Source organism: Stegodyphus dumicola, chromosome 3 (assembly GCF_044657685.1).
Source record: "Stegodyphus dumicola isolate Sdum_Otavi_A_Nest chromosome 3, ASM4465768v1".
In the NCBI taxonomy this organism is placed as follows: Eukaryota; Metazoa; Arthropoda; class Arachnida; order Araneae; family Eresidae; genus Stegodyphus; species Stegodyphus dumicola.
Window position 1 is genome coordinate 144,964,270 of NC_140770.1, and position 25,750 is coordinate 144,990,019.

A 25,750-nucleotide genomic window follows, 5' to 3' on the forward strand; every position below is an offset into this window, starting at 1 on the left:
TGATATTCCTACTGAATTTGAATAACAAAATTTATAATTTTTAGCAACTGAGGATGATATTAGTGATTTTATTTATTCATGAATTATACCTACCACGTAACTGCAGGTAACCTACGTATTGTAGATATCAATAAGCTGCAAACGTTTGAAATGATGCATTAAGGAACGATTACTAGTGAGTAAAAATATAACAAATTTCTAACAAAAGCAATAGAAAGAATTTTTTTTTAAATTATGTAAGTGTAGGTTAAATAACAAAACATATCATCTCGCATATAAACACATACGCACACACACAAGCACATATATATATATATATATATATTATATAAAATGGAAGAAAAAATTACTTACCAACTGCACGTATGCGAATGGAAGGATTTTCTATTTATGTTATAAGGTATTTTCTCCCTTCTTTATGCATGCTTTCGTGGTGTAACGGTAACACATTCGATGCGTATTGGGGACGTCCAGGTTCGAGTCCCGGGATTGCTCATTTTTCATGTCCCTTGCTTCAAAAGTCCTAATGAACCTACAATAAAAATGAACATTTGGCATTCTACCGTGTCATTAAATGCAATTGTATATACCTGGGTACCATCTACAGCCCCGATGACACCAAAAGATCCAAACTTTCAATTGAATCCTAATTTGATCTTTGTTTTATTGAAAACTACTTGTTGGTAATATAAACTTATGCAGTGAAAGAAATTGCAGTACATATTCCTATTTGTATCCTTTTTAAATCTGAATAAAAAATACACAAAACTGATGTAATATCTAAAAGCAGACTTTATAAAAAAATCTGGTAACTAATTATAAATCATGAATTTATATAATTACAAGTATTTAATTTAACTTGAAATACAATAATTTAACTTGAATTATGCAGGAGATTCTGAAAATTACTGGAAATTGACATTCATATCGGTACAATTCAAACTACTTGAATATTTTTTTTTTTAACTCAAAGCAATTTAATATGAATGTTGAATTTAGGATGTGCATATTTTGATTATATATTATATGTTCTTTAATGTATTTTTATACACAATAAATTAAAATAAAAGTAGAGGGAAGTACATATAGATTTAAAATATAAAATTTAAAAATTGCTCATCAAATCATGAAATTAAGTAAATTAATATAGACATTAGTTTAAAAATTACACTTTTAAATTAAAAATATGCACTCCTACGTGCTACTTCTCCTATGTGAAATAGGAAAACCCCAAATAGATTATTTTCAAAAATTAAATCAAAGAATCGTTTATCTGATAAATCTAAAGCCAGAAGCCTATGTCATACAAATATGAAAATAAGCGAATTATTCCTTATTGCTGTCTTTGATGTGGATGCTCCGGTAAAGCATGGCCTTAATTTACTGATAAGAGTTCATGCTATAGGTTTGGTAAACCGAAATAATCCGATAAAAGTAGAATCGTCAGTATCAAATTTGTTATTTATACCGCGAAACAGTCGAGTTTATCTCAAATCTTGAGAAATTAAAGTATCCATGAAGTGCACTTCCAAAAAAGTATATGTCACCTCCAACATCTGCAATAGATCTAAAACGACAGTCAGAAAGTTAAACGGGAACTACACAGCTAACGGAAAATTTTCCGACGCGTCGAACTCTGTAATGATCGAGACGATGACATGAAACTCGCTCTTTGTCGAGTAGATCACAGAAAACAGCCCGTTCTTCCATCTCGACGATGTCCAGATTAGGACCAGAGTTAAAAACCGTAGAATATTATCATATGAAATTTTTCTTTTCCCAATTTTTGGTCGATTTTTGTAAAAACAGCGTCTGCTGTCCCCTTAAAGAACTCGTCATACATCTGGTGCATTCGGTCAGGGGACCAGCATAAAAATCTTGAATTGTAACGTAGTTGAATATACCTGATAGATGAGTTCAAAAGTTCCCTGAAATAAAAAAAAAGAAAATGTAAAAGGGCAAAAAAACTGAGCAGTTTTGCTATTTCTTTTCTTTTTCTCCTTCTTATATAAACAGCAGTGCACTTTCTCCACAGTTATTCCTTATATTATTTTTCCATAGTTATCTTATATTTTGAAATACTGTTAACTCTCATCTAACAGTTGCGTCAAAACTTTCACAGGTTTATCTTTTGGACAGTTATTTTTTCGTTTCATTCGTTTTTGTAAATATCCAAATATTACCGAAAAAAAAAAAAAAAAAAAAAAAAGCTTTATAAATATTTTTACTTTTCTCTTTGCTATAATTTATCATTAAAAAGTGGCAATAGCATTAAACTTTTATTTTGTACCTGATTTCCAGAAAATTTTACAATTTATTTATAAGAACTAAATTCACTTGAGATTGACATTTACTTCGGAAGTTCTTACTTACCACTTTTATACAACATTTAATGTGTAACTGTTAATATAAGTAGCACTGACTGTGTTTTATTCGGTAAAATTTATGCTTGGATTGTAAGCCTAAATTGTGAAAAGCTTTACTGTAGTTTTAAAATGTTGATATCAGTCAAAATACTAAAAGGAGGAGAGTGTGACATCGAGGTGAGTATTAATTATAAAGGGAAGTTATCTTTTTTTACATGTTTTAATTTTGTGTGTGATGTTTAATGTATTATTTGTACATTAAAGAAATTGCACTTTTGTACTGACATTGAACTACGAAAACAGTTGGGTTTTTTAAGGAGTTGTTGCAGTGAAAATAGTAACTTTTGTATTTTAAACCTGTTAATAAACTGTTGATCTATTAATTAGTTGAATCAGTGGTATAAAATGATTGTGTATGAGTACGCAAAACCGTTAATGTAATAATTCAGTTTTGAATTGTGACCTCGTAAGGGAAGGAAATTAAAATCGTATTGTGAATAATTAATTCATTTTATTAAAAATGCCTTGAAGGAATTATGTGTTTAATTTCATTTTAAAATGTAAAGGCATTGTTGATGTTTTAGCAGTGTTCGCTCGAATTTTTCAGGTTTCTGCCTCTGCTTCAATTAATAGCGTGAAGCAAATAGTTGCTCAACAGCTAAGAATCCCAGTTGATCAGCAAAGACTTGTTTTCAAGGGAAAAACACTTTTAGGTAAGTAATTTTAATCCGAGTTTAAATAATGCTTGTAATAATTATTTTAATTACATGCATGTCCTCCCTTACTTTTTTTAAACCTCTTTCTTGAAAACCAAGAAGGCAAAATTTCTATATATATTTTATTTCTGAAGGGAAGGGCTTGAATGAAGAACATAATATATTAAAAAGCATTACTGTTATTGCATTCTTTATTTCAAAGAATTTATTAATTTCATTAATAATCATCATTCTTACACTGTAGGCTTTCCTATCTGTGCATATATTTTGCATTATTATAAATCAGAGGTTTCCTAAGTAATGTAAACATTGAACAGCCAATAGAAGAAATAATACAAGTGAATGTAAAATTTACTGAAAATAAATAATACCAACCTGTAGTTGTTATACATCTTCCTTTGAGTATAAAAATTAGAAAAGAAATAAAACTAAATCTTGGAGCTGTTTTTGTATTCGTATATATTTTAAAAGATTTAATCCCAAGCTGCCATAAATTATATTGCAGTATATAAATATTTTGTGTATTATCTGTATTTTAGTTACTTTTGGCTGTGAAATATAGTCTTAAGTATGGTTTATAGTTACAAAATAAAAATATGCGAAGTTAAAATATAGTTTTAACTATGTGATATGTAATTGGGCGAGACTGGAGATTATGGTCCAGTCACCAAGTGAAGCGAAATCGCACCAAATCTGGTAACTTCTTGGCTTAAATATGAATTGATGCTTTCTGATCATTTATTGCTCATTCACTGCTTATTACAATTTCTTAAATTTCGTGATAAAATGCTTTACTCCATTTTGCTGCTGTCTTAAAAATGGTATGCGATATGAAAACTTTTAATATTTTTGATCCTATAAAATACATAGTTATTAACTTTCAAATACTTTAGGTAAAGTACAGAATCACCCGCTTATTTGTTTGGTACATTTTACGAGAGTAACAAGAATTGGATTTTTGTCTTTGAAGTCATAAATAATATTTAAAACTTGGAATTTATGCATAATAAAACACATTATTTTTTAAATAAAATGGCAACTTGGCAAGTATCGGTTACCATAAACAACTTGTCTAGCAATGGGTTTACCATAAGTCGTATCGCTCGCAAAAAAAAAAAAAAAAAAAAAAAAAATGCCAAAATCTGTGCAATTGTCTACCAAAGTAGCACCGACCTTTTAAAGTGAAAATAGGTCAACGTGTACATGTATAAAGTCAAGGAAGGCCGCAATGCCATTTTTGTGCAATTCTGGGGTGTTTTTTTGAAGTGAAAATCTGTCAATGTGTACATGGGTACCGAGTTTGCGCAATTCTTAAAAATGCACCAAGCAGTGAGTGATTTTGCTTTTTTCCCTTTTTCGTTGTTTTTCTTGAAGTCCTGTTTTAGATATTTTTGCATGTTTACAGAATTAATTCAAATTTGCAACCATCTAATATGGCGATATGATGAGTTGGCGATTTTCTAAAACGCGCGAAAACAACCAATTTGGCGAGTTGGCAATTTTTAGAAAACGCGCCAAACTGGACCGTAATATCCAGTTTTACCTGTAATTGATTTTTCATCAATAAGTAAATTTTCATGTTTTAATTTCTAAAATTTACTGGAAAAAAATTGAGTGCAGGAATAATTTACATTTGTATGAAATGATTTTATAACGCATTCATTGATGATGATAAACTGAAAAGTGGCTTAACCCATTAACCGCCAAAACTACAAGGAATGTTTCTTTTCTCATGAAAGTAATAACAAATCTTAAATTAAGCATTTATAACATAAATTTATATTGAAAATTTAAAAAAAAAAAAATGCTCTTACTTGTGGAAAAAGTGAGTATTGCTTTCGCGCAACGTCAGCAGAATAAGACTACAGTGAGTAGGATTGTACTCGTGTGATGTTTCTGATGCTAAAGCAAAGTTTAAAGTTTATAAAATGAAACATTTAGCAGTAGTAGCAATAAAAGCTCCCTGAGATTATATGTTGTGCAGACATTGAAGACAATAAAGAGGTTTCAATCTTAACCAATTTATTAACAATATATAAAAAAATAAAAACACAAAGAATAAATTTAAACAATATCAGAGTCTTAGAAAAAATATAATATAACCATCATTTTTAAACTTTCATTCATCAAATAATATTTTACCTGGTCTCCAAAAATACTGGCATTCAATACAAACAAAATGTCCTAAACAGAAATTATGCGGTCTCAAATGAAATTGGCTACACATTTAATAAGTCCATGATCAATGGTCAAGAAAGCGCCTGAAATTTAAATTACGTACTTGAAAGCACTTAAATCCGGCCTAATTCTGCTTACAGTAGTTGAACACGAGGAATCACCGCTAACTTATTTTAAATGCCGCCTTCATGAAGAACATGGATGCCGCCCACGGCAATCACTCACATTGTAGCCTCTGGAACCAAGGAACTTATTCTGGAAAGGTCATCTTGTATACAGGAACCAAGGAACTTATTCAGGAATAGTCATCTTGTGGACAGGAACCAAGGAACTTATTCATGGGACCGCATGCATCCTCCAAAAGGGGGTGGAAACGGCACACGAAAGAGCTAGGAAAGAAGGAAGTAGAAGGGCTGAGCCAGAGCGACGTGAGATACTTATACCAGAAATAGGCATGACGTCATCTCACGGCAACCAATCGGCTATCCGCACGATTCGGCTTTCCAGATGACGTAACATCATGTTTCGTTTTTGCATCTTAATTAGGTTGAAACAGTCCGTTCTCAACACAAACAGTGGCAGTGAAAAAAAGAAGTAGAAGTAACTATTATATCCCATTAAAATAAGAACATTTCAAGGAGGAGAGATGATGCAGTAAAAGGGTTACAATAAGTCATATTTTCCAACAAATGCCCCCCACATCATCATCTCCGACCTGAAATAAAACTGAACACCAGTATCTTTACGAAATTCAAAACAAGAATAAATAAATATCACAATTTCGTTCAATTCAAAAAATTTTAAGAAAATTTTCCTTTGGGAACCTCTTATCCCATTATTCAAAATTTTACCATAACAAGAAAGTCCAACATGTTACAAAACAATACAAAGACATATGTATGATCATACACTCAATACTTTTACCCAGAGCCCTGGTCAATCATACAACATTCTACACTATACAGTTTTACATTTACCGAATATTTATCATAATATGACTTATAACATATTTTCAACTAAACAAAACTCTTAATTTAAATGCACACAAAAACAAGTTTCATAAGAAAATTGTTCCACAAAATCTCATCAGGTTATGCTTTGTCAGCGGTTTTGTCATGGGATCAGCCAGATTATCTTTACTTGGAACATATTTTAAATAAAAAATTTCCCTGTTCAATAGATCACGAATGAAAAATAGTTTTACATCTATATGTTTTGTCCTTGAGTTTTCAATGGCTGATTTTGTAAAACATATAGCAGCCATGTTATCTGCAAACAATATTGGTTATGAAACATAGTTACTTGCAATTCTAAACCAAATGCATTCATCCAAAATGTTTTTAAACCAAACTAATTCTTTTGCTGATTCAGTCATGGAGATAAATTCAGCCTCCATAGTAGACAAACTCAACCCCTTTCTTTAAATGTACGCCAAGATACAGGTGATTCTCCCAACAAAGCTATTTGTCCACCAATAGACACCATATCATCCCTGCTTGAAGCAAAATCCGAATCTGAATATATATTGAGCTTCATTTCCAATCATACCAGTTTAAGTTTGTGTTGTCTGGTATTGGAAACGTATCATGAAAGTTTAAGTAATCCTTCCCAGTGAAACTTACCAGGATTGCTTTGGAACTGAGAAAATATATTAACAGCATAAGCTATATCCGGACGAGTACGATTGCAAAGAAATGAGAGACATCGCAAAACATTTCTATAAGGATAATTCATCAGTTCAGTCGTTTCTTCTTGTGTACTGGGACTTTGAGACTTTGAGTATTTCACACCTTTAACTATTGGAAGGGAAGTAATTTGTATTTTAAAAGACTTGAAACGATCAACTATGTCTTCTATATATAATTGCTGATGAATCAAAACACTATTGTTCTCATATTCAAATTCCACACCCAAAAGCTTTCTTGTTTTACCTAAAATTTTCAAATCAAAATGTGAATTCAGGACTTTTAATATCCTTTTAGCCTGAACTTCACTTTTTCCAAACACAACAATATCATCAACATAAACCAACAGAATGACAAAATCTTTGAAACGATAGACTTAATTACACAACTCAAACTTGATAAACCCTTGGTTACATAGTGTTCTATTCAGCTCGTAGTACCATAATCGCCCACTCTGATGCAGACTATACAAGGCTCTATCTAAACGACACACAAAAGTTTCTTTATCTCGCTCTACAAAACCCTGAGGTTGGGACATGTAAATTTCCTCTGATAAAGGAGCGTAGAGATAGGCACTTTTTTACGTCGCATTGTATATTTGCCCATCCAAGGTGTGCAACTAAAAGAGAGAAAAAGAGCCTTATTACTGAAAAGTTAACTACAGGAGAGTAGGTTTCATCATAGGTATTGTATTTAATTTGCCGATAACCCTGAGCCACTAAACGAGCTTTAAAATGAACAATGTTTCCAAATTCGTCACGTTTAATGTTGAAAATCCACCTGCAACTTAGTGGAGTCTTGTCTTTAGGAACAAGATGCCATACCTTATACTTTCGCATATTGGCCATTTCCTCTTCCATGCCTCTATCCATTTAAGCTTTTCTGTGGATTTCATTGCCTGGTTATAAGTGTTTGGAATTGAAACCTCTAGTCAGCTATCTCGGGTATATGATGTTGAAGGAGTGCCAGTTGGGTCGATTTCACCACTATAAGTATTGCTTCCCTTGAAATCAAACAAGGTAGAATCATACTGAATATTATGTTCAGTGCAATACCTTTCTACATCATTTGGTGATCGTAGTCTTTGATTAGACCCCCTCAAAATAATACACATCCGTACGAGTGCCGTCTGGCCTTGAAACAGGTTTAGGAAGCCAAGTTACTTGTCTCAATGTAGATTGAGTGTCAATGCCAGTTGTAGAAGAAGGTACATTGGTATCGGTTCTTTCCTCTATTTCAGGAAAATAGCCAACTGGAGTATCAGTAGATTGGAACTGTATCCTTTCTTCAGATTCCAAATCAGGAAGGGTGCCCAGTGCAGCTCCACTGCCACTTTTCTGCATTCCAAGTAATTCTTTAAAAGTAGCATTTAAGGTTTCTACTACCTTTTGCTCATTTTCCAACCAAATCTTGTACTCTTTTGTTCGTACACTGTACCCAATCAATCGGCCCTTCGTTGCCTTTGGATCAAGCTTAGAATTTCTTTTAGCCTTTGGAATTCCCACATAGGCAATCGTTCCAAATGCCTTAAGGTGACGTACTGATGGTTTCCGCTTAGTGTACAATTCGAATGGGGTTCTATCTTGGCCCTTATGACAAATTCTATTAAATGAATATGCAAAATACATTATTGCATCTGACCAAAATTCAGGACTCATTCCACTATCATGTAAGATTGCACGTACATTGTTGAGAGCTGTTTGATTGAATCTCTCACAAACTCCATTCTGTTCTGGAGTATATACGTCTGTAAATTCGTGCTTTACACCATTTTTATTACAATATGGCCTGAATTGTTCATTATCATATTCTCGTCCATTATCAGTCCTAAAGTATTTCAACTTAAGGTTCAAAGATCTTTCAGCACGTGCTATATACCTTTCAAATACTTCAAACACCTGACTTTTCTCTACAATGGGGTACACTACTACATAACGAGAATATTCGTCAATAAAGGAAACGAAATAACGTTCACTATTCCTACCTGGAATGTTAATACGGGGTTCGTACGGTCCTTAAAAGTCCTTAATTTTGGCCAAAATGAATATATGGTCCTTAATTTTGCTCATTTGACATTTCTTATCATTTCTAATAATTGCCATTCTATGTGTGAATTGCGATTTCTCATGAATATGGAATTAAAATTGCACGGCTCTTAACCAATCTGTTGGCGGATTTGCGTTGCAAACGATAAAAAAAAAAAAAAAAAAATTAGCTACCCGAACGAAAGTATCGGTGTCTGATTGGCTATTCACCCAATCTTTCGAAACAGGTGTTATCTATAAATTTAGGCAGATTGTGATGAAAGCGTGAAGCCAGAAGTTCTTTAAGAGGCGAAAGTTATGATGAAGGAACTTAATATCTGTGTTTGTTTCAATTAAGCCATAAATTAATTTATCACCTTCTACGGAGTTTATTCTCTTTTGCACATACTATATGTATGGGATATCGGGATTATGAGTTTATTTCTGCAGAGGGTCTGTTATCGATTTCACGAGAAATCTGTTGGCTCCATTTCGATTTTAGGTCACCAAGGGCAAATTCAGTAACGATAGCCGAGAAAAAGTGAAGTTCGGAAATACGTTTAGAAGCTTCAATAGACAATTAAGTATTTGGTTTAAACCTATGTTGTTGATAGTAATGCATAATTTTTGCTAATGGCGATACAATTATTAGTTGAAAATAACTAATTAAAAATTTTTTAATATTTTTAAAGCTGAAAACAACAACTAAAACTAATTTTCCTGAATTAACTAGACGCAAAATTAACTTTCATGAATTATTAAAGTTGGGTAGAAGTTTAACTGAAAATATACATTCCGTATTATATATATATATATATATATATATATATAATATAACAAGCAAGGTAGTACAATACTGCAAGACCAATTTGGTCTGGATAACATTTTGTGCAATATGCTGCAAAATAAGTAAATTAGAAATTGTAGTAAGCTTGCCTAAAGGTTACCAGGAGCTGTGGCTCCAAAAAGTTCAACACGTTTTAAGAAACAATGTCAATTAAGGGTGAGATATATATATATTTATACAGTACAAAGTCCGAGGTCTGGACTCGTCGGGACTTCGGCGATCCCAGATTTGAGATTTTTCCGGATATTGGATTATTTTAAATCTACTAAGATGGCACATAGAAATTATAAAATTGAAAATATGAAATCGTGATTTATGAAATGAAGCATTTATGATTTAAAGGGTATCAAAATTTACAAAAGAAAAGAGCTTAATATTTATATGTTTACTTTATTAAACATTTCTTTCAATGTGAGTTGTTTGATTTGTTTTCTCTGCTAATACTTTAGACTAATACTATAGACATATAATTTCTTGTTCAGTTATTAAGTTCCATCGTTCAAGTCCTGTAATTGCTGTGTCGAGAATTCCAAATAACTTGTCAATCAAAATTTTTTTCTCGTTCAGTAACATCTCTGTTACTTTCTTCACTATCGGTAGCTGTATTTTCTGGATTTAGAACCATACTACAGATTTTGCCCTCCGTTAATTGATTGATGATTGGGCATTGTCATCGCAATGAAAAACTTCTGTTTAACTTCGCTAAATTCTGCCGCCTGTTGCGGCCATGCGAGCTCTGGCGCTGGTTCTGGCTTTATGTGAATAACAAATCAGTTATTCTTAATTCAAATAGCACTAAATATAATCATTTGTCCTATGAGTATCATTAACAAAATCTATTTTTAGCATAAGGAAAGAAATTTCTGCTAAATCTCCCCTTGTCAACATTTTAGCGCATTAAACTTAAATCTGTAATCGGATAATACTCTGTTATTTGACGTCGCTGCATGATTCATCACTCAACTTGTCATCCGTTGATAAACATTCAGTGATGAAAGCAAAATACAATAAATAATGATTCGCGATTTCGGCATCAAGGATATAAAATATTAGTTGGTGTAAAATTAACAAATGTTTCGGTTTGAGATTATGCCAAGCAGATATGCAGCTATGGAGTCAAGTTACTAATCACACAAATTTATGCTAAAATAATTATTTCTTCAATAATGAGATATTTTATTTAGCGCCAAATTGAGATTAAGAATCGGGATTTCCGACATGTTTTTTTATGATGAGGAAAAAATCTAATGCGCGTGCGTAAAGCATACCCCTTCCCTTCAAAAAAGCCCTAAAAAATTGGTTGGTGGTGGCTTTGAGGTCCGGATTTTAGATCATTCCAGATATTGGATGTCCTGATCTCAGACTTTGTACTGTATATATATATATATATATATAATGTTGTATGAACTTAAATCCATTTAGTGCGAATACAAGTTATTATTACTTGCGCAATTGCTGCAAAGTTAGTTAATAATAATTTATTTCCTAAACAGTATTGATTAATTGATTATATTATCTCCTAAGTTTAATTAAAGTAGAATTATTTTAAAAGTGTGCATCCATACTGGTAAGTTATATTTTGAAAGATGTTTTGAAGTAATTTGAAAGCAAAATGTTAATAATGTTTTAACGGGGACTGGAGTTAAATCATCACGAAGAATAATATTACAATTGTAAAAGTAAAAATTAAAACATGTAATTATTGTCATTGATCGGAAATTAGTTGACTTTTCAAGGGGAACAAACCAACTCCCGTTCAATGATCAATAATTGATAAAAATACGTAAATATGAAAGTGTTTCGTCTTTACTCGAGTTATAAGTTAAAGCCAAACCGGCAATTCTAGTCAGGCCAAATATTTCCGCGAATAGTTGTTACTCAAAGAACTTATTCTCATGAAGCATTTTAGTCAATTCAATTTGGAGTAAAAATCAATTACTGTAGAGAAATCCTGTAAAACTCGAGTAACCGTCCCCGACACTATCATCTTTATGTATTTGAGTACTATATTATTTGTAGAAATTAAACATTGGAAATTGTCATTATGAAATCGAAATCAAAGTAAAGTTGAAATAAACATAGAAGATTATAAAAAAGATAAATAATGCAAACTTTGTAAAAACAAATCAAAGAGAACATAAAAATAATATAAAAATAAAATAGAAAATAATATAAATAAGATCAGTGAATGTACATGAAGATATAAAGGCCAGAAAGGTATTAAGTAACTTACATTCTTTCTAGTGGGGGAGTTGGCAATGTGTTCTCTTCGTGTCTGACTCAGAAGTGTAGGGTGTCCGAAAATTCTTAGCGGCAGTAGGGGCTTTGAATTATATCAGTCGGTAAGACTTGGGTGAAGAAATTTATGGTAGTGGGTGGGACTTGGAATTCTTGAGGGATGTATTTTGTGGAGTTCTTATCTGAGAGAGACCGTCTGTTAAGATTTTTTTAAAAATACTAGTGAATGGAAATTAATTAATTTCTGGCTAATTGTCGTGTCGCAATGATTAAGAATTTAAGAAAGGAAAAAGGCATTTTCGCTGTCCAAGAGCTAGTAGACAGTCTAAAGGCAGGAAATAGGCCCATTTTTTTAGTAACAGTATATGTCTGAAGACAATTAGCTTTTTACAATATATACAATTGAGTAATTACACTATATACAAATCTTTCAACTGACAGTCATCCAACTTATACCGCCTTCTCAGGTTTAGGAATAAATTATCATATCCCTATCAGTTAAATGATTTAGAGTGAGTATTTAACGCCTGCTCTTTTAAGGCAATGGTTGATAAATTGAAAGGGAATTAGATTATTTTTGAGAATTTTGATAAGGATCAAAATTTCGCGTTGTAAATCTATTGTATCTGTGCATATAGTTTTAATTCGTTGTATTTGATTAATTATAGTATTGTTAATTACTTTTTTGGATATGTTGGAGTTCCAATTTATTAATTTGTTAGTATTGAAATTGAAGTTTCTTGTTTTGTCAAAAAGTAAAATTTTTTTGTAGTTAATGATTTGAAGATCTAGAAAGTCTATGCTATTTTGTGAATTATTAGTTTTATTAAGTTTAAGACAATTCGGATAAATGTCGGAGTTTTTAATTTTACCAAAATTATTAATTGTAATAAGGTCATCAATAAATCTGTAGGTGTGTTTGTAGTAATTTAACTCTTGTGGTTGTAGATTTTTTTGGAAGTTAAATTCTTTGACAAATAAAAAGATATTACAGATCGAGGTGCTGGAATGTAAGCCCATTGGCAATCCTCTGACTTGTTTGAAAAGTTGATTTTGAAACTTGATGTAGTTATGAAAAAGTGTGCATTTTAGGTAGGTTTTCCATTTGTCAAGAGTCATGATATTGAGTATATTAGGGAAAAGTTTTGGTAGATCAAGTAGACTGGTATAGATTTCTTCTAGAGGAAGTGAGGTATATAAGTTTTCAAAATCATAGCAGTTAATGTTTTGGATGTTAATGGTATGAATGGTATTAATGACAGGAGTGTTATTATGAATGATCCAGCAATAGTTATGATTAGTGTTACAATCATTGAAAATAAATTTACAGATTTTATTAAGTTGAATTGAAAAATAATAGTCTATATTTTTCTTGTAATTATTAGTTCCATTAGCTATAAATCTAAATTTTAATGGTGTTTTATGGAATTTGGGAATCGCATAAAGATTAGTATATATACACATCTTTCAAAATATAACTACCAGTATGGATTCACTCTTTTAAAATAATTCTACTTTAATTAAACTTAGGAGATAATATAATCAATTAATCAATATTGTTTAGGAAATAAATTATATATATATATATATAGTAAAAAATTTATATTTTCACTATTCAAGTATTCACTGTGACAAGTATTCTTATCTTGTCACATGAACAGGCCTCTGTGGAAAGGGGCTTCTCTGTAAATAAAGCAATTGAAATTTAAAATTTAAGTGACTCATCATACATTTTTCAACGCACAGTATTTGATTACATAAAATTTTTTGGAGGTGATCTTAATATCGAAATTAATAAAGAAATGAGATCAGCAGCAGCTTCTGCAAGAAGTGGAGTTTGTTATTTAGAAGTTCAGTATTTAGAAGAACGTTCAGTATTTAGAAGAACAAAAATCTTTAACTAAATCTGAAAATTCAAAGAGGAAAAGAAATATTATTGACGAAGAAATTGATTATATGAAGCAGAAGAAAATTTCTTCAAAGGGACATTAAAGATGTTAATGAAGAAGTAGATGCTTTAGCAGATGAAGCTGAGACCAGCAGGAACATTGATTTGTTTATCAAAGCAAATGAACTTAGAAGAATAGTTAAAGAAAAGGAAATAGACATAAATAAATTAGATGTTAAAATAGCTGAAAAGATTTCAGATTTAAAAAATAGCACAAATATTTTGTATCTTTTATTGTACAGTTTATTATTCTAGTACCTTTCAAAAAACCAAGGAAATAAATTGTATGTTTACAAATCAGTTATTTTAATCTGAAAAATATTTTTACATTGTGATTATAATAGTAGTTGACTGTGTTTAAATAAATATCAAATAAGCTAAATAATAACCATGTTAATTTCTAAAATAGTGACTGTTATTAATGTAAAATACACTTATACATGTTTTTCAAGAGATTATGTTCCTAATTTAATATTATCTACTTCATAACTCGTAGGGAGTTAGTTTAATTTTCAAAATTGTTTTATGGTAAGTATTAAATTGAATTTAATAATAGTGCATAATACACACTTCTGTTAGTTTCTTAAAGTGAAATTACAAGCATGAAGTCGGTTGTATGGATAATTGCTTTATTCTATTCATTTTTTTGTTTGCTGATAGGTCCTTAATTTTTTCTTTGATGGTCCTTAAAAGTCCTTAATTTTCATGTAAGGAAATGTGTACAAACCCTGTAGGTCCCCATACATCAGAAAAAACCCTTTCAAGCAGCCTCTTTACTTGAATACCATTTAAGGGTCTATAGGAGATTCGTTTTTGCTTATTGATTTGGCAATGTTCACAAAACAAATTAGGGGAGTGCTTTAACACAGGAAGACCTTGAACTGAATGTCTCTTACTAGTCCTGACAATAGCACCATAATTTATATGACCAAACCGACCATGCCATAATTCACTATTGTTATGCTGAACTGTGGATGCCTCAAATTTTACAGATTTGCCCCCCTTTTTCACTATTTTCGAGAATATATGATAGTTACTTCCTATCAACTTAGCTTTGTACAAGGTTTCATTTTCATCATCAGTAACTTTAATTTGCCCATTTTTACCATAAAATCTTGCCTCATTGATATCCACCTTAGGTCCAGGTATTAAATTTCGTCTCAGTTCAGATGAGTATAAAACATCTTTAAGCAAAATAACTGTATCCCCAAATTTCATTTTAACAGTACCCTTCCCATGAATTGGAAAAGTTACCCCATCAATAGCTACTAGCATATTCTCATTTTTCACAGGAGAAAAAGTATCGTACAATTCACGATTTTTACAAAAATGATGAGATGCAGCAGTATCAAAAATCCAACTATCATCATTTTCCTCCAAGTTGTTAACATTAGCTTGAGCTATAAAATGGGATTGAGCATGGGAATTATTTTTACCTTTACACAACTTGGGTTTATTCTTACACTTAGGAGATGTTTTATTACTACTAGATACAGCTGAAGAAACAGAAGAAGCAGGCGAGGGTGATCTGGAAAAATTACCTTTCATTCTACAGTATTTTTGAATATGACCTGGACGGCCACATTTATAACACTTTGAGCCCTTTAATCTGCTTAAATTTGGGTTCGCAGTGAGTACTTTGGACTTCTATAGTCTTATTGGAATTTTTATCTATCTCTCTTAAACCAAGACGCATTTCCTCTGCTAGTATTTCAAGTTCAACATTTTTAAATATGAACTTTTCATCTGGCCACCTCAAAACATTCTGAACTACTTGATCATATTTATCTGGAAGGAACCTAAGAAACTGAAAACATATGTATACATCTCTTACAGCCTGATTAATATCAGCTAACTGTGCAGTTACGCGTTTTAATCTAGAAGAAAAGAAACTAATACTTTCATTTGGCTTAATTTTACAATTTAAGAACTCTGAAAACAAGGACATATGTCTAGATCGATAATCTGGCTGGAAGTATTTGGCAAGCGTATTCCATGCCACTACCGGGTCATCAATTTCACTTATCAAGTTTCTATATTCAGGGCTTACATTCATATAAATTAAAGATAATGCCAAATGACTTCTATTTTGATAGTCGGCAATAATTTCTTTTGTAATACCCTTAACATCATTTAAATCAGGACATTTTTCAATACCTTTGATCAAAAGTCATGCATTTTTCTCATTTAAAACAAACTTCATATCTTTAGACCATGTAAAGTAATTACATGCCTCAAGTTTAGCAATATTATGCATAACATTAACTATGCCATATTTGAATTTCAACAAAAACCGCCCCCCCCAATCTCTTAAATTAACTTTAAACTTAAGTTAAATTAACTTTAAACTTCAAAAGTCTTCACTAAAGATAACTCAGGGGCTGGGCCCATAACCAAAATGATGCTAAAGCAAAGTTTAAAGTTTATAAAATGAAACATTTAGCAGTAGTAGCAATAAAAGCTCCCTGAGATTATATGTTGTGCAGACATTGAATACAATAAAGAGGTTTCAAACTTAACCAATTTATTAACAATATATAAAAAAATAAAAACACAAAAAATAAATTTAAACAATATCAGAGTCTTAGAAAAAATATAATATAACCATCATTTTTAAACTTTCATTCATCAAACAATATTTTACCTGGTCTCCAAAAATACTGGCATTCAATACAAACAAAATGTCCTAAACGGAAATTATGCGGTCTCAAATGAAATTGGCTACACATTCAATAAGTCCATGATCAATGGTCAAGAAAGCGTCTGAAATTTAAATTAAGTCCTTGAAAGCACTTAAATCTGGCCTAACTCCGCTTACAGTAGTTGAACACGAGGAATCGCCGCTAACTTATTTTAAATGCCGCCTTCATGAAGAACATGGATGCCGCCCACGGCAATCACTCACATTGTAGCCTCTGGAACCAAGGAACTTATTCTGGAAGGGTCATCTTGTATACAGGAACCAAGGAACTTATTCAGGAATAGTCATCTTGTGGACAGGAACCAAGGAACTTATTCACCGGACTGCATGCATCCTTCAAAAGGGGCTGGAAACCGTACACCCAAGAGCCAGGAAAGCAGGAACTAGAAGGGCTGAGCCAGAGCGACGCGAGATACTTATACCAGAAGTAGGCATGACATCATCTCACGGCAACCAATCGGCTATCGGCTTTCCAGATGACGTAACATCACGTTTCGTTTTTGCATCTTAATTAGGTTGAAACAGTCCGTTTTCAACACAAACAGTGGCAGTGAAGAAAAGTAGTAGAAGTAACTACTATATCCCATTAAAATAAGAACTAAGCCTAGCATTTCAAGGAGAGATGATGCAGTAAAAGTGTTACAATAAGTCATATTTTCCAACAGTTTCTTTTTAATGGAGTGCAGGATTACTTTTTAGCTGTATAACGTTTTATAAATCTACAAATTACTTTACTTGTAATTAATTTAATATTAAAATATACATTGTATTTCGTCTAATTTTTGGAATATGGTATCAAGTAGTTTGACGACATTTTGGTAAGGCGATAAAAGTTACTAGTTAGGACTTTAGTAGTGTACATGGATAAAGTCAGGAGTGTGTGCAATGCCATTTTTGTGCAATTCTGGGATATTTTTTGTAAGTGAAAATAGGTCGACATGTACATGGATGATACTGTGTATGTGCAATTCTTAAAAATGCGGCAAGCAGTTTGCGATTCTGCATTTTCTCCCAATTTCGCACCCAATCTTCGTCATGATTAAGCATTTTTGTTCCATAAAAGTTCTAGTATAAGCGTAATTCGGCTAGCAGATCGTTGGAAAAAATATTTACTTCGTGAAAACAAAATGGCGTCAAAAACAAAACTAGCAGATTGCTGTAGCAGGGTTGGTTGCCAAATTTTCACCAAAAAGTCGCCAAGTTACCATAATCCAAAGATTAACCTGTATTTCTTTTACAAATACAGATTATTTCAACTGAAAGATTCAAGCATGAAGAGCTTGATTACAATCATGATGTAAAGCTACATTACATACTTTGCATCTTTAAACAGTCTGGCTATGATACTCTTTACAACAAAGTCTTTTGTTAGCAACAGACTTTACAATAAAATGTCTACCATCTCCATGCAATGGTTTTTGAATGCTGAATTTACTAGGTCTTTCTGTTGCTGATCTATTTCTGGCTAATTCTGCACTCTCAATAGGAGTTTGCGAAAGGAATAATGCATTCTCGTGTCTGAAATCTAAAAGAGACTTTATATTTCCAGTAGTAAAAAGTGGTGATATTTAGTAAGTTTAGATACGGTATCACCTCATATAATTTATCAGTATTGTCAATTTGACTATTGTCAAATGCAAATTCTGCTTCATATTCCTGTATTGCAAACATGATATCAATTCTCATACAACAGGAACAGAAATGTCCTTATCAAAAGGCCAATATATTTTTTCTTGAGGTAAAGAATGATATCCTGTAAGCAATAATATTCCAATAAATCTTCTCATATAGGCTTCAGATGCAATAAATTTTGGGCTTTTTTTGTTTTTGTTTTTTGCTGAGTGCATATATTTGTCTGTTCAGCGAGAAGAGAGTAAATGTCTAAACCAAAAAGAAAATCGAAAATCTGCGCACTAGTTTTACCTTGTATTTTGCCTTTTATAATTTCTCTTCTATCTTTTTCTTCATGTTCTTCCTAAGACATAACTAACAGTTCCTTTTTTATCCACTTCAAGATTTCAGTCTTCTACTTTTTAAACTTTTTAATATGACTGTAACTGCTTTTAGAAGGCTGAAACTTACTTTTTACTTGAATTTCAACTTCCCCAGCAGTATCATTTGGTAAAATATCATTATAATTATTTAAAACATTGCCATTCCTTTCTTCTTTGTCACTAGCTTCTGCAATTTCTGGGGGAACAACAACAATATCAGTTTCATTCTGGTCATTATTAACATTATCATCATCTGTTTCTTCATCAAAAAAATCTTCTTTTAATGTAAGATACCTCATTCTAGGCAGTTTTAAATAACCAGAGCATCAAAAGGAATGAGTGAAAAAGGAGATTGAGTACTCGTTTCCTGCTGATGTTGCGTCAGCGCAACACCTGTTTTCCCTTCCTTCCCAACACAAATATAAACATCTGACTGATGTAATGTTCTGATAAACGGTGACCTTGACTAAAAATAGATCACTCATAAAGACGGTGATTCTTTCGTTAAATATTTTCAGCAAAAATACCTGGTCGAAAATTTTTCTTAAATTTTGCTTAAAGTATGAGATTAATTGTTATAAACAAAATGATTGTTTAAGGCAAATATTTTTTTACAGAAATAATCTTCATAATATTCCCTACACGAAATCATCTGCTGGTGTAAAATATCTTAGGTAGTTATATTTATATACCCATTTATTTTGACCATTGCATCAACGCAACATCAGCGGCTAATGGGTTAAAATACTGGTGAAGTGCAGAATCGCCCACGTATTGTTTGGCACTTTTTACAAGAGTAAGAAGAATTGGATTTTTGTCAATTTTCTTTGACTTTTTAAGTAAAAATAGGTTGATGTGTACATGGATAAAGTCAAGGGAGTGTGCAATGCCATTTTTTTGCAATTCTGGGATGTTTTTTAAGTGAAAATAGGTCGATGTGTACATGGATACCGAATTTGTGCAATTCTTAAAAACGTTCCAAGCAGTGGGTGATTCTGCACTTAACCCTAAAATACTTCATTATGTGTAGGACGATGCATGCAAGTGTTGTAAATATAAAAGGCAAGTGAATTTGTGCATTTCAAAACAAATCATTTTATTTCTTGCATGTATTCGAAAAGCATTCTAATATAATGTAAATCTTCAGTAGAGGAAAATTCGCATAACATGTGCAAATGTAACAAATACTTTGACTTTCATGATTTAGCATTGAGAAAAGTACAGAGTCATTTTAAAAAATCCAAAGGAATATTTGTATTTTTTTCCATTAAAAAAGATGTGTAACTGCATTTGTACTCTATTAACTTTCATTATAAAGAAAATGAAATTGTATCTGTATGTGCAGATATGGGTACTGCTGCGTTTCTGGCGGCGTTAAAAAAATTGCCAAACTATTGTTGATGCCAGTGATGCGGTAAACCTAACACAATTTACAATTTTGATTTTACACAGTTCACAAGTTCATTTAACACAATTCTCAAGCTCAATTTCTTTTTCACCTGTGAATGTTTTGCAAGAAGGGTTTTTTTTTTTCCCCCCCCCCTATTTACTTGCTATGGATTTCACAATTTGAGGATTGCCCATGGATGGTATGTGATTGATTTATTTCAAACAAGAGGCATCATTCATAGTAAACAGTTGGGCTCGAAAGATCACAATATAAGATTTTGAACAAAATTTTGTTGCAGTGAGATAAAGGATTGCAAAAGCAAAATTGATTCGAAGGCTCCAAAATACCTTTCCTCGCAATCATAGGATTCATTTATTTCTAGTGCCAGGAGATGACATCAATTGAATTTCACAAATTAAAACCTAGCCATAATAATACGACTGTTTGATCGGAATGGTTACATATGGGAGGTTTGTGCAGCAACTTTAATAGCCCGGCCAGCAGTGAAAATCAGCGAAAACGTCAAGCTTGCTAAAGTAGATGAAAGCTTTTTCTCAAGGAAACAGAGTAATGTTGGTCAGGTTCATCCACAACAGTGGGTTTTCAGAAGATTGTATAGAGAGTTCAGTGAATGCTTTTTAGTTGCAGTTCTTGATCAATCGGCAAGAACTGTATTGGCAGTCATTAAGGAAAATGTCATGGAAGGAACAGGTATTTATATGGATTCTTGGAAGGCATACCATTCTTGGAAAACTTGGGCTAGACTGGCGATTACGGTCCAGTTGCCAAGTGAAGCGAAATAATGCCAAATCTGACTTAAATGCGAATTAATGCTTTCCGATTATTTAATGCTCATTTATTGCTTATTGCAATTTCTTAAATTTCGTGATAAAACACTTTACTCCATTTTGCTACTGTCTTAAAAATGGTATATGATATTATGAAAACTTTTAATATTGTTGTCTTATAAAATACATAGTTATTAACTTTCAAATACTTTGGGTAAAGTGCACAATCGCCCACTTATTTGTTTGGCGCTTTTTACAAGAGTAAGGAGAATTGGATTTTTGTCAATTTTCTTTGCCTTTTTAAGTGAAAATAGGTTTGTGTACATATGGATACCGAGTATGTGCAATTCTTAAAAACTCAACAAGCAGTGGTGATTCTGCACTTCCCCCTTTTTCGTTGTTTTTCTTGAAGTACTGTTTTAGATATTTTTGCATGTTTGTTTGCAGGTTGTTTAGATATTTTTGCATGTTTACAGAATTAATTCAAATTCGCAACCATCTAATATGGCGATATGATGAGTTAGCAATTTTCTAAAACGTGCGAAAACAACCGATTTGGTGACTTGGCAATTTTTTGAAAATGCAATAAACTGGACCATAATATCCAGTTTTATCATAAATTGGGTAAATTGTGAGATGTCAGCTTTGAATATTCCATTGTGAACCACAAAATTTACTTTGTTGGTCCAGAAAGCAGATGTCAAGGTCTGTGAAGAAGTGCAAAATCATGCTAGAAATGGCATCGAGGCATGGCTGAACAACACCTTGAATCGTACTGAGTTTTATTTGGTGATAAGTGCATAAAATAACTAACATTTTTTTCTTCAATGTTGGAAGCTATTAAAATTTTTATTTAGCTATCGTTAGTGGCTCCTTGAAACAGATTAAGTACCCATATATGTGTGTATGTATGTGGGATGAGGTTAGGATTAAAATAGAGGAAGGCAGTGGCATTTTAAAGGTATTTAATGTTGAAAGAATAAACATGATTATGGTATGTACAGACTGAAAGGAAGTAAGATAAAAAGTTCTATTCATCATGAAATGGAATTATATCATCAATCAACATCGTCGAGCAGCATAGTTCAGTTACATCCAACGCCACGTCATAACCTCATCGGAATGCAAGACTGTCCATTTCCTCACGCAGCTTGAGGAAGTATCTCGCTACTGTAGCTGTTGCCAGATTTAGGAAGGTGGATGCGTTGTAAGATCGAATGTCCACACGGCCATTCTGCTTTGCCGGGCGTCCTCGCCTGGGGGTTGATCTGAAAAGAAAGAAAAAAAACGAAAAGCAGAGAAAGTGAAAGAAAAATCAATGTCCAGGTGGTGAATGTTAGCTTTGTGCACCACCAGTTCATCTTATCAGTACAGGTTGACGTCATAATGGTGTCTTCATAGCGTATCTTTTGTACTTCGTAATAATCAGAGGGATGAACTGTCTCATAAAGACTGAAGAATTTGGGACGAAGTTTAAGTCCAAGTTTCAGTTCAAGTCGAAGATTCAGTCCAAGTGGAAGTTTCAGTTCAGGCTGGTTTGGCATTTGGTGTCCAAGTTTGTATTTGCAGGCAGGTTTGCGACGTTTCTTATACTGTCGTATATGTGCGTGCTGTAAATGGAGGGAGTTCCGTTGGGCTTCAATACATAATGCAGGCTTTTCATCATCTTGCTGTGTCAGAAATTTCATTGTCTTTGAAGTTCGTTTAAATTTTCTTCGTTTATACTTCCAGGCTTTCTTCTTGCATTTCTTTGGGCGTGAAGCAGATAAAGTGTATGAAACAGTAATTTTTCTTCCAAATATTTCAGCATTCTTTTTTTGTCTCAAAAGCTTCAACTGGAATGTCAGAGACAAGTTGTTTCCTTAGATTATTTTTCTGTTCTTTGGGAATTTCTGAACTGTTAGCAGGTGTTTTCTCGTTTGCTAGATCAGCACATGCTTGTTCAAATTGATTCAGTTTATTTTTCACAGTTTCTTCGGTATTCTGCACGTTTGGATCATTATCGACATCATCATCATCCATCTTCATCAACAACAGCAACATCACCTTGATCAGCATTATTATCACCATCTTCATTAGCTTCATGAGTGCCATCATCATCATCAGCACCATTAGCATTATGAGTGTCGTCATCATCAATATCATGATCTTGATCCATGTTGTCGTCTACGTCATCACCATCTTCATCAACATCATCATCATCATCATGAGCTCCATGATTGTTATCAGCATCATCTTTGTCATCGTCATCAGCCAAATCCAAAGTGTTATCATCTAAATCCAATTCTGAATCTTCATGTGCATCATCATTATTTTTCTTACTTGTTTTCTTCAACAGATTTTCACTTTCTGTCATTTTCTGAAAATCTTCCATAATAGTGTTAACTTCGTGTGATTTGTGAGGAGTAATGATATGTTGAACTTCTTGAAAAATTTCCAATTTTGAGATGTGTGAAAGATCAGGTGGAAATGTGTGATCATGAGTAACATTAGCAACATTAACAAAAAATTGATCATTATTATTGTTGCATAAATGAATACAATCTTTATCAAATGTAAATCGAGTTTGTTGCAAAAAGTCTATTCCAATAATGGAATCATATAGTCTTTCACTACATGGATTTTAGCAGGTAAAATAGTGTTTTGAATTTGAATGTAGTCCTGAAAAAATCCAATGCTTTGAACTGTGTCTCAGCCAAGTCCTGAGAATGTAATTCTGGAAGGATGTAATGGTGGAGAACCAATTTTGCGGTATGCTTGCTCATTAATTAGCGTTGCCTGTGATCCAGTGTCATAGAGAGCAGTTAACCGAGTTCCTTTAAGTTGAATATCAACATGCATAGGATTTTTAGAAAAATTTTGAGCAGAAAGTGTATTTACAGTACTATCAGGTGTAGAACAATTACAGGATTCCATGGTAGAACTACCAGAACGTTTAGGACAGTTGGAATGAATGTGACCGTAATTTTATCAGCTATAACAGAATTTGCCATTAGATTTATTAGGACAAGTATTGCTTTTGTGGCCTTTTAAACCACAGGAATAACATACTAGTTGAGTATCTGATGTACGTTTAGCATCAATTTTAGCATTGGGAAAGGAATTTGTAAATTTCTTTGGGGTATTTTGCTTCGAATATCTTGAATTGTTAAAGAGTTTTTCATAAATCTTCAGTTTTTCTTTAAATTCAGGAATGGATTTACAACCATATAAAATTATTTTTTATTGTTTGGTGAATCAGGAATACCATTTATAACATACTCAATCAAAGAAGAATCATCCATAGAACCTTTGTGTGCAAGGTCTCTCATAGCTAAAAAATATTGTTGGAAGGTTTCAAATTGTTTCATGCAACGAGACTCCATTATTTTATGTAATTGAAGGCTATTAATTTTTTCCGAAAATTCATCTAATAAATGGTGTTTTAATTGTTCCCAATTAGTAATTCCATGAATTGATCTTATTAAAGTTAAAGCTGGACCTGTAAGACATTTTTTAACAAAAATTACTTGGTGTACAGGATTCGTGATCTCATAGAGATTAAAAATATCTTCTATGTCAGAAATAAAAGTTTCAACACTGTAATTATCCCGAGAAGAAAAGGGTTTGATCAAATCAACAATGTCTTTTAAGCCAAAACATTGAAATGGAACAGTCTGTGTTTGCAGGTTAGTTGATACCAATAAATTTGTAGGCGTGCTTTCAAGAGAGATTTTTGCCTCCATTTGTTTACATAAAGATTCATCTGGAGTGTGATTAATAGCTGTTTGGGCGACGCTATGCGTCGAAAGTGAACTTTACACCAAAGTTTCATCTTCACGGTCACTGTAGTCAGCGGAATCTGATTTAATAACGATACATCAGCAAGAATATTGTTAGCACAGTTTTCAGTATCGGTGGAAAATTCTAAATGCAGTACGCTACATATGGCAATTAAATCTGCGAGAGAAAATTCTTTGATAATGTTTTGTTTCGTATCTGCAAAGTTAAATGGTTTGGGAAAACCAGAAAATTGCGTAACCTAGCATGATTCTGACGATCACCATCTGAGCCAAAAACTAAACGATGTAAAAGCTTGATATGCTTTGTACTGGCAGTTTTTAATCACTGTGCGATATTGGGATAATCGTTAAGTGTAGCCATTAGTTATCAGTTTTGTTTTAACCAAATAAGAAATTCCACAAAATATATGTGTTTCGATTTCATCAAATATTATTTATCTGGTTTCAGAAATTATCACAACAAAATATATTCGTAATTTTTCTTATTATTCACAATAATATTAATTCTTCTTAGTATATTACACAATAACTATGAAGCTAAAATGCTAAAAAATCATAAATGAACTTGTGAACATATGATTCAAACAAATGGTAAAATATATTGTCAAACAAATCTTCTTATAAGACTATGTTAAGAATGAAAAATAGAATTTTATGTTCAGATATGATATAAAAATTAATAACTTCTAATAATATTGTACAGTTCTTGGAAAATATAGGCATCACAAGAAATAAGAAGTTTATGCACCAAATTCAAAAACGAAAGTAATTCTTCAAAGTAACTTTTTTAATACATCACAATTCTGTAAATAGTCAGTTATGTATTTTCATCAAAATCAAATAACTTTAGTTTATTCAATTAAATTTCATCAAAACTGTTTAATTAATTATCATCCACATCAAATTCGAAAACGGAAGTGTTAATTCTTCAAAGTAATAATCAATCAAAAATAAAATGAATTTTCATCAAAATCAAATGCCTTTCGTTTCTTCAAATAAAGTTCATAAAAATACGTCATCAAATATTCATAATTTGAAAGAATATTACTTCCTGATTAGCATTACTTCATCAAATAAAATTAGCTCTACTTTA

General features: G+C 32.1%; 1 protein-coding gene across 1 annotated transcript in view; it reads left to right on the top strand.

The window, feature by feature from the left end:
* The first annotated feature begins 2,256 nt into the window (after positions 1–2,256).
* The window catches only part of LOC118182152 (ubiquitin-like protein 4A), a 42,835-nt gene continuing 19,341 nt past the window's right edge, over positions 2,257–25,750 (top strand). Inside the window, exons 1-2 of the mRNA XM_085813411.1 lie at positions 2,257–2,543; positions 2,974–3,079. Of these exons, the coding sequence (XP_085669537.1) occupies positions 2,496–2,543; positions 2,974–3,079 (154 nt within the window). The 5' untranslated portion in view covers positions 2,257–2,495. The remainder of the gene's footprint in view (positions 2,544–2,973; positions 3,080–25,750) is intronic.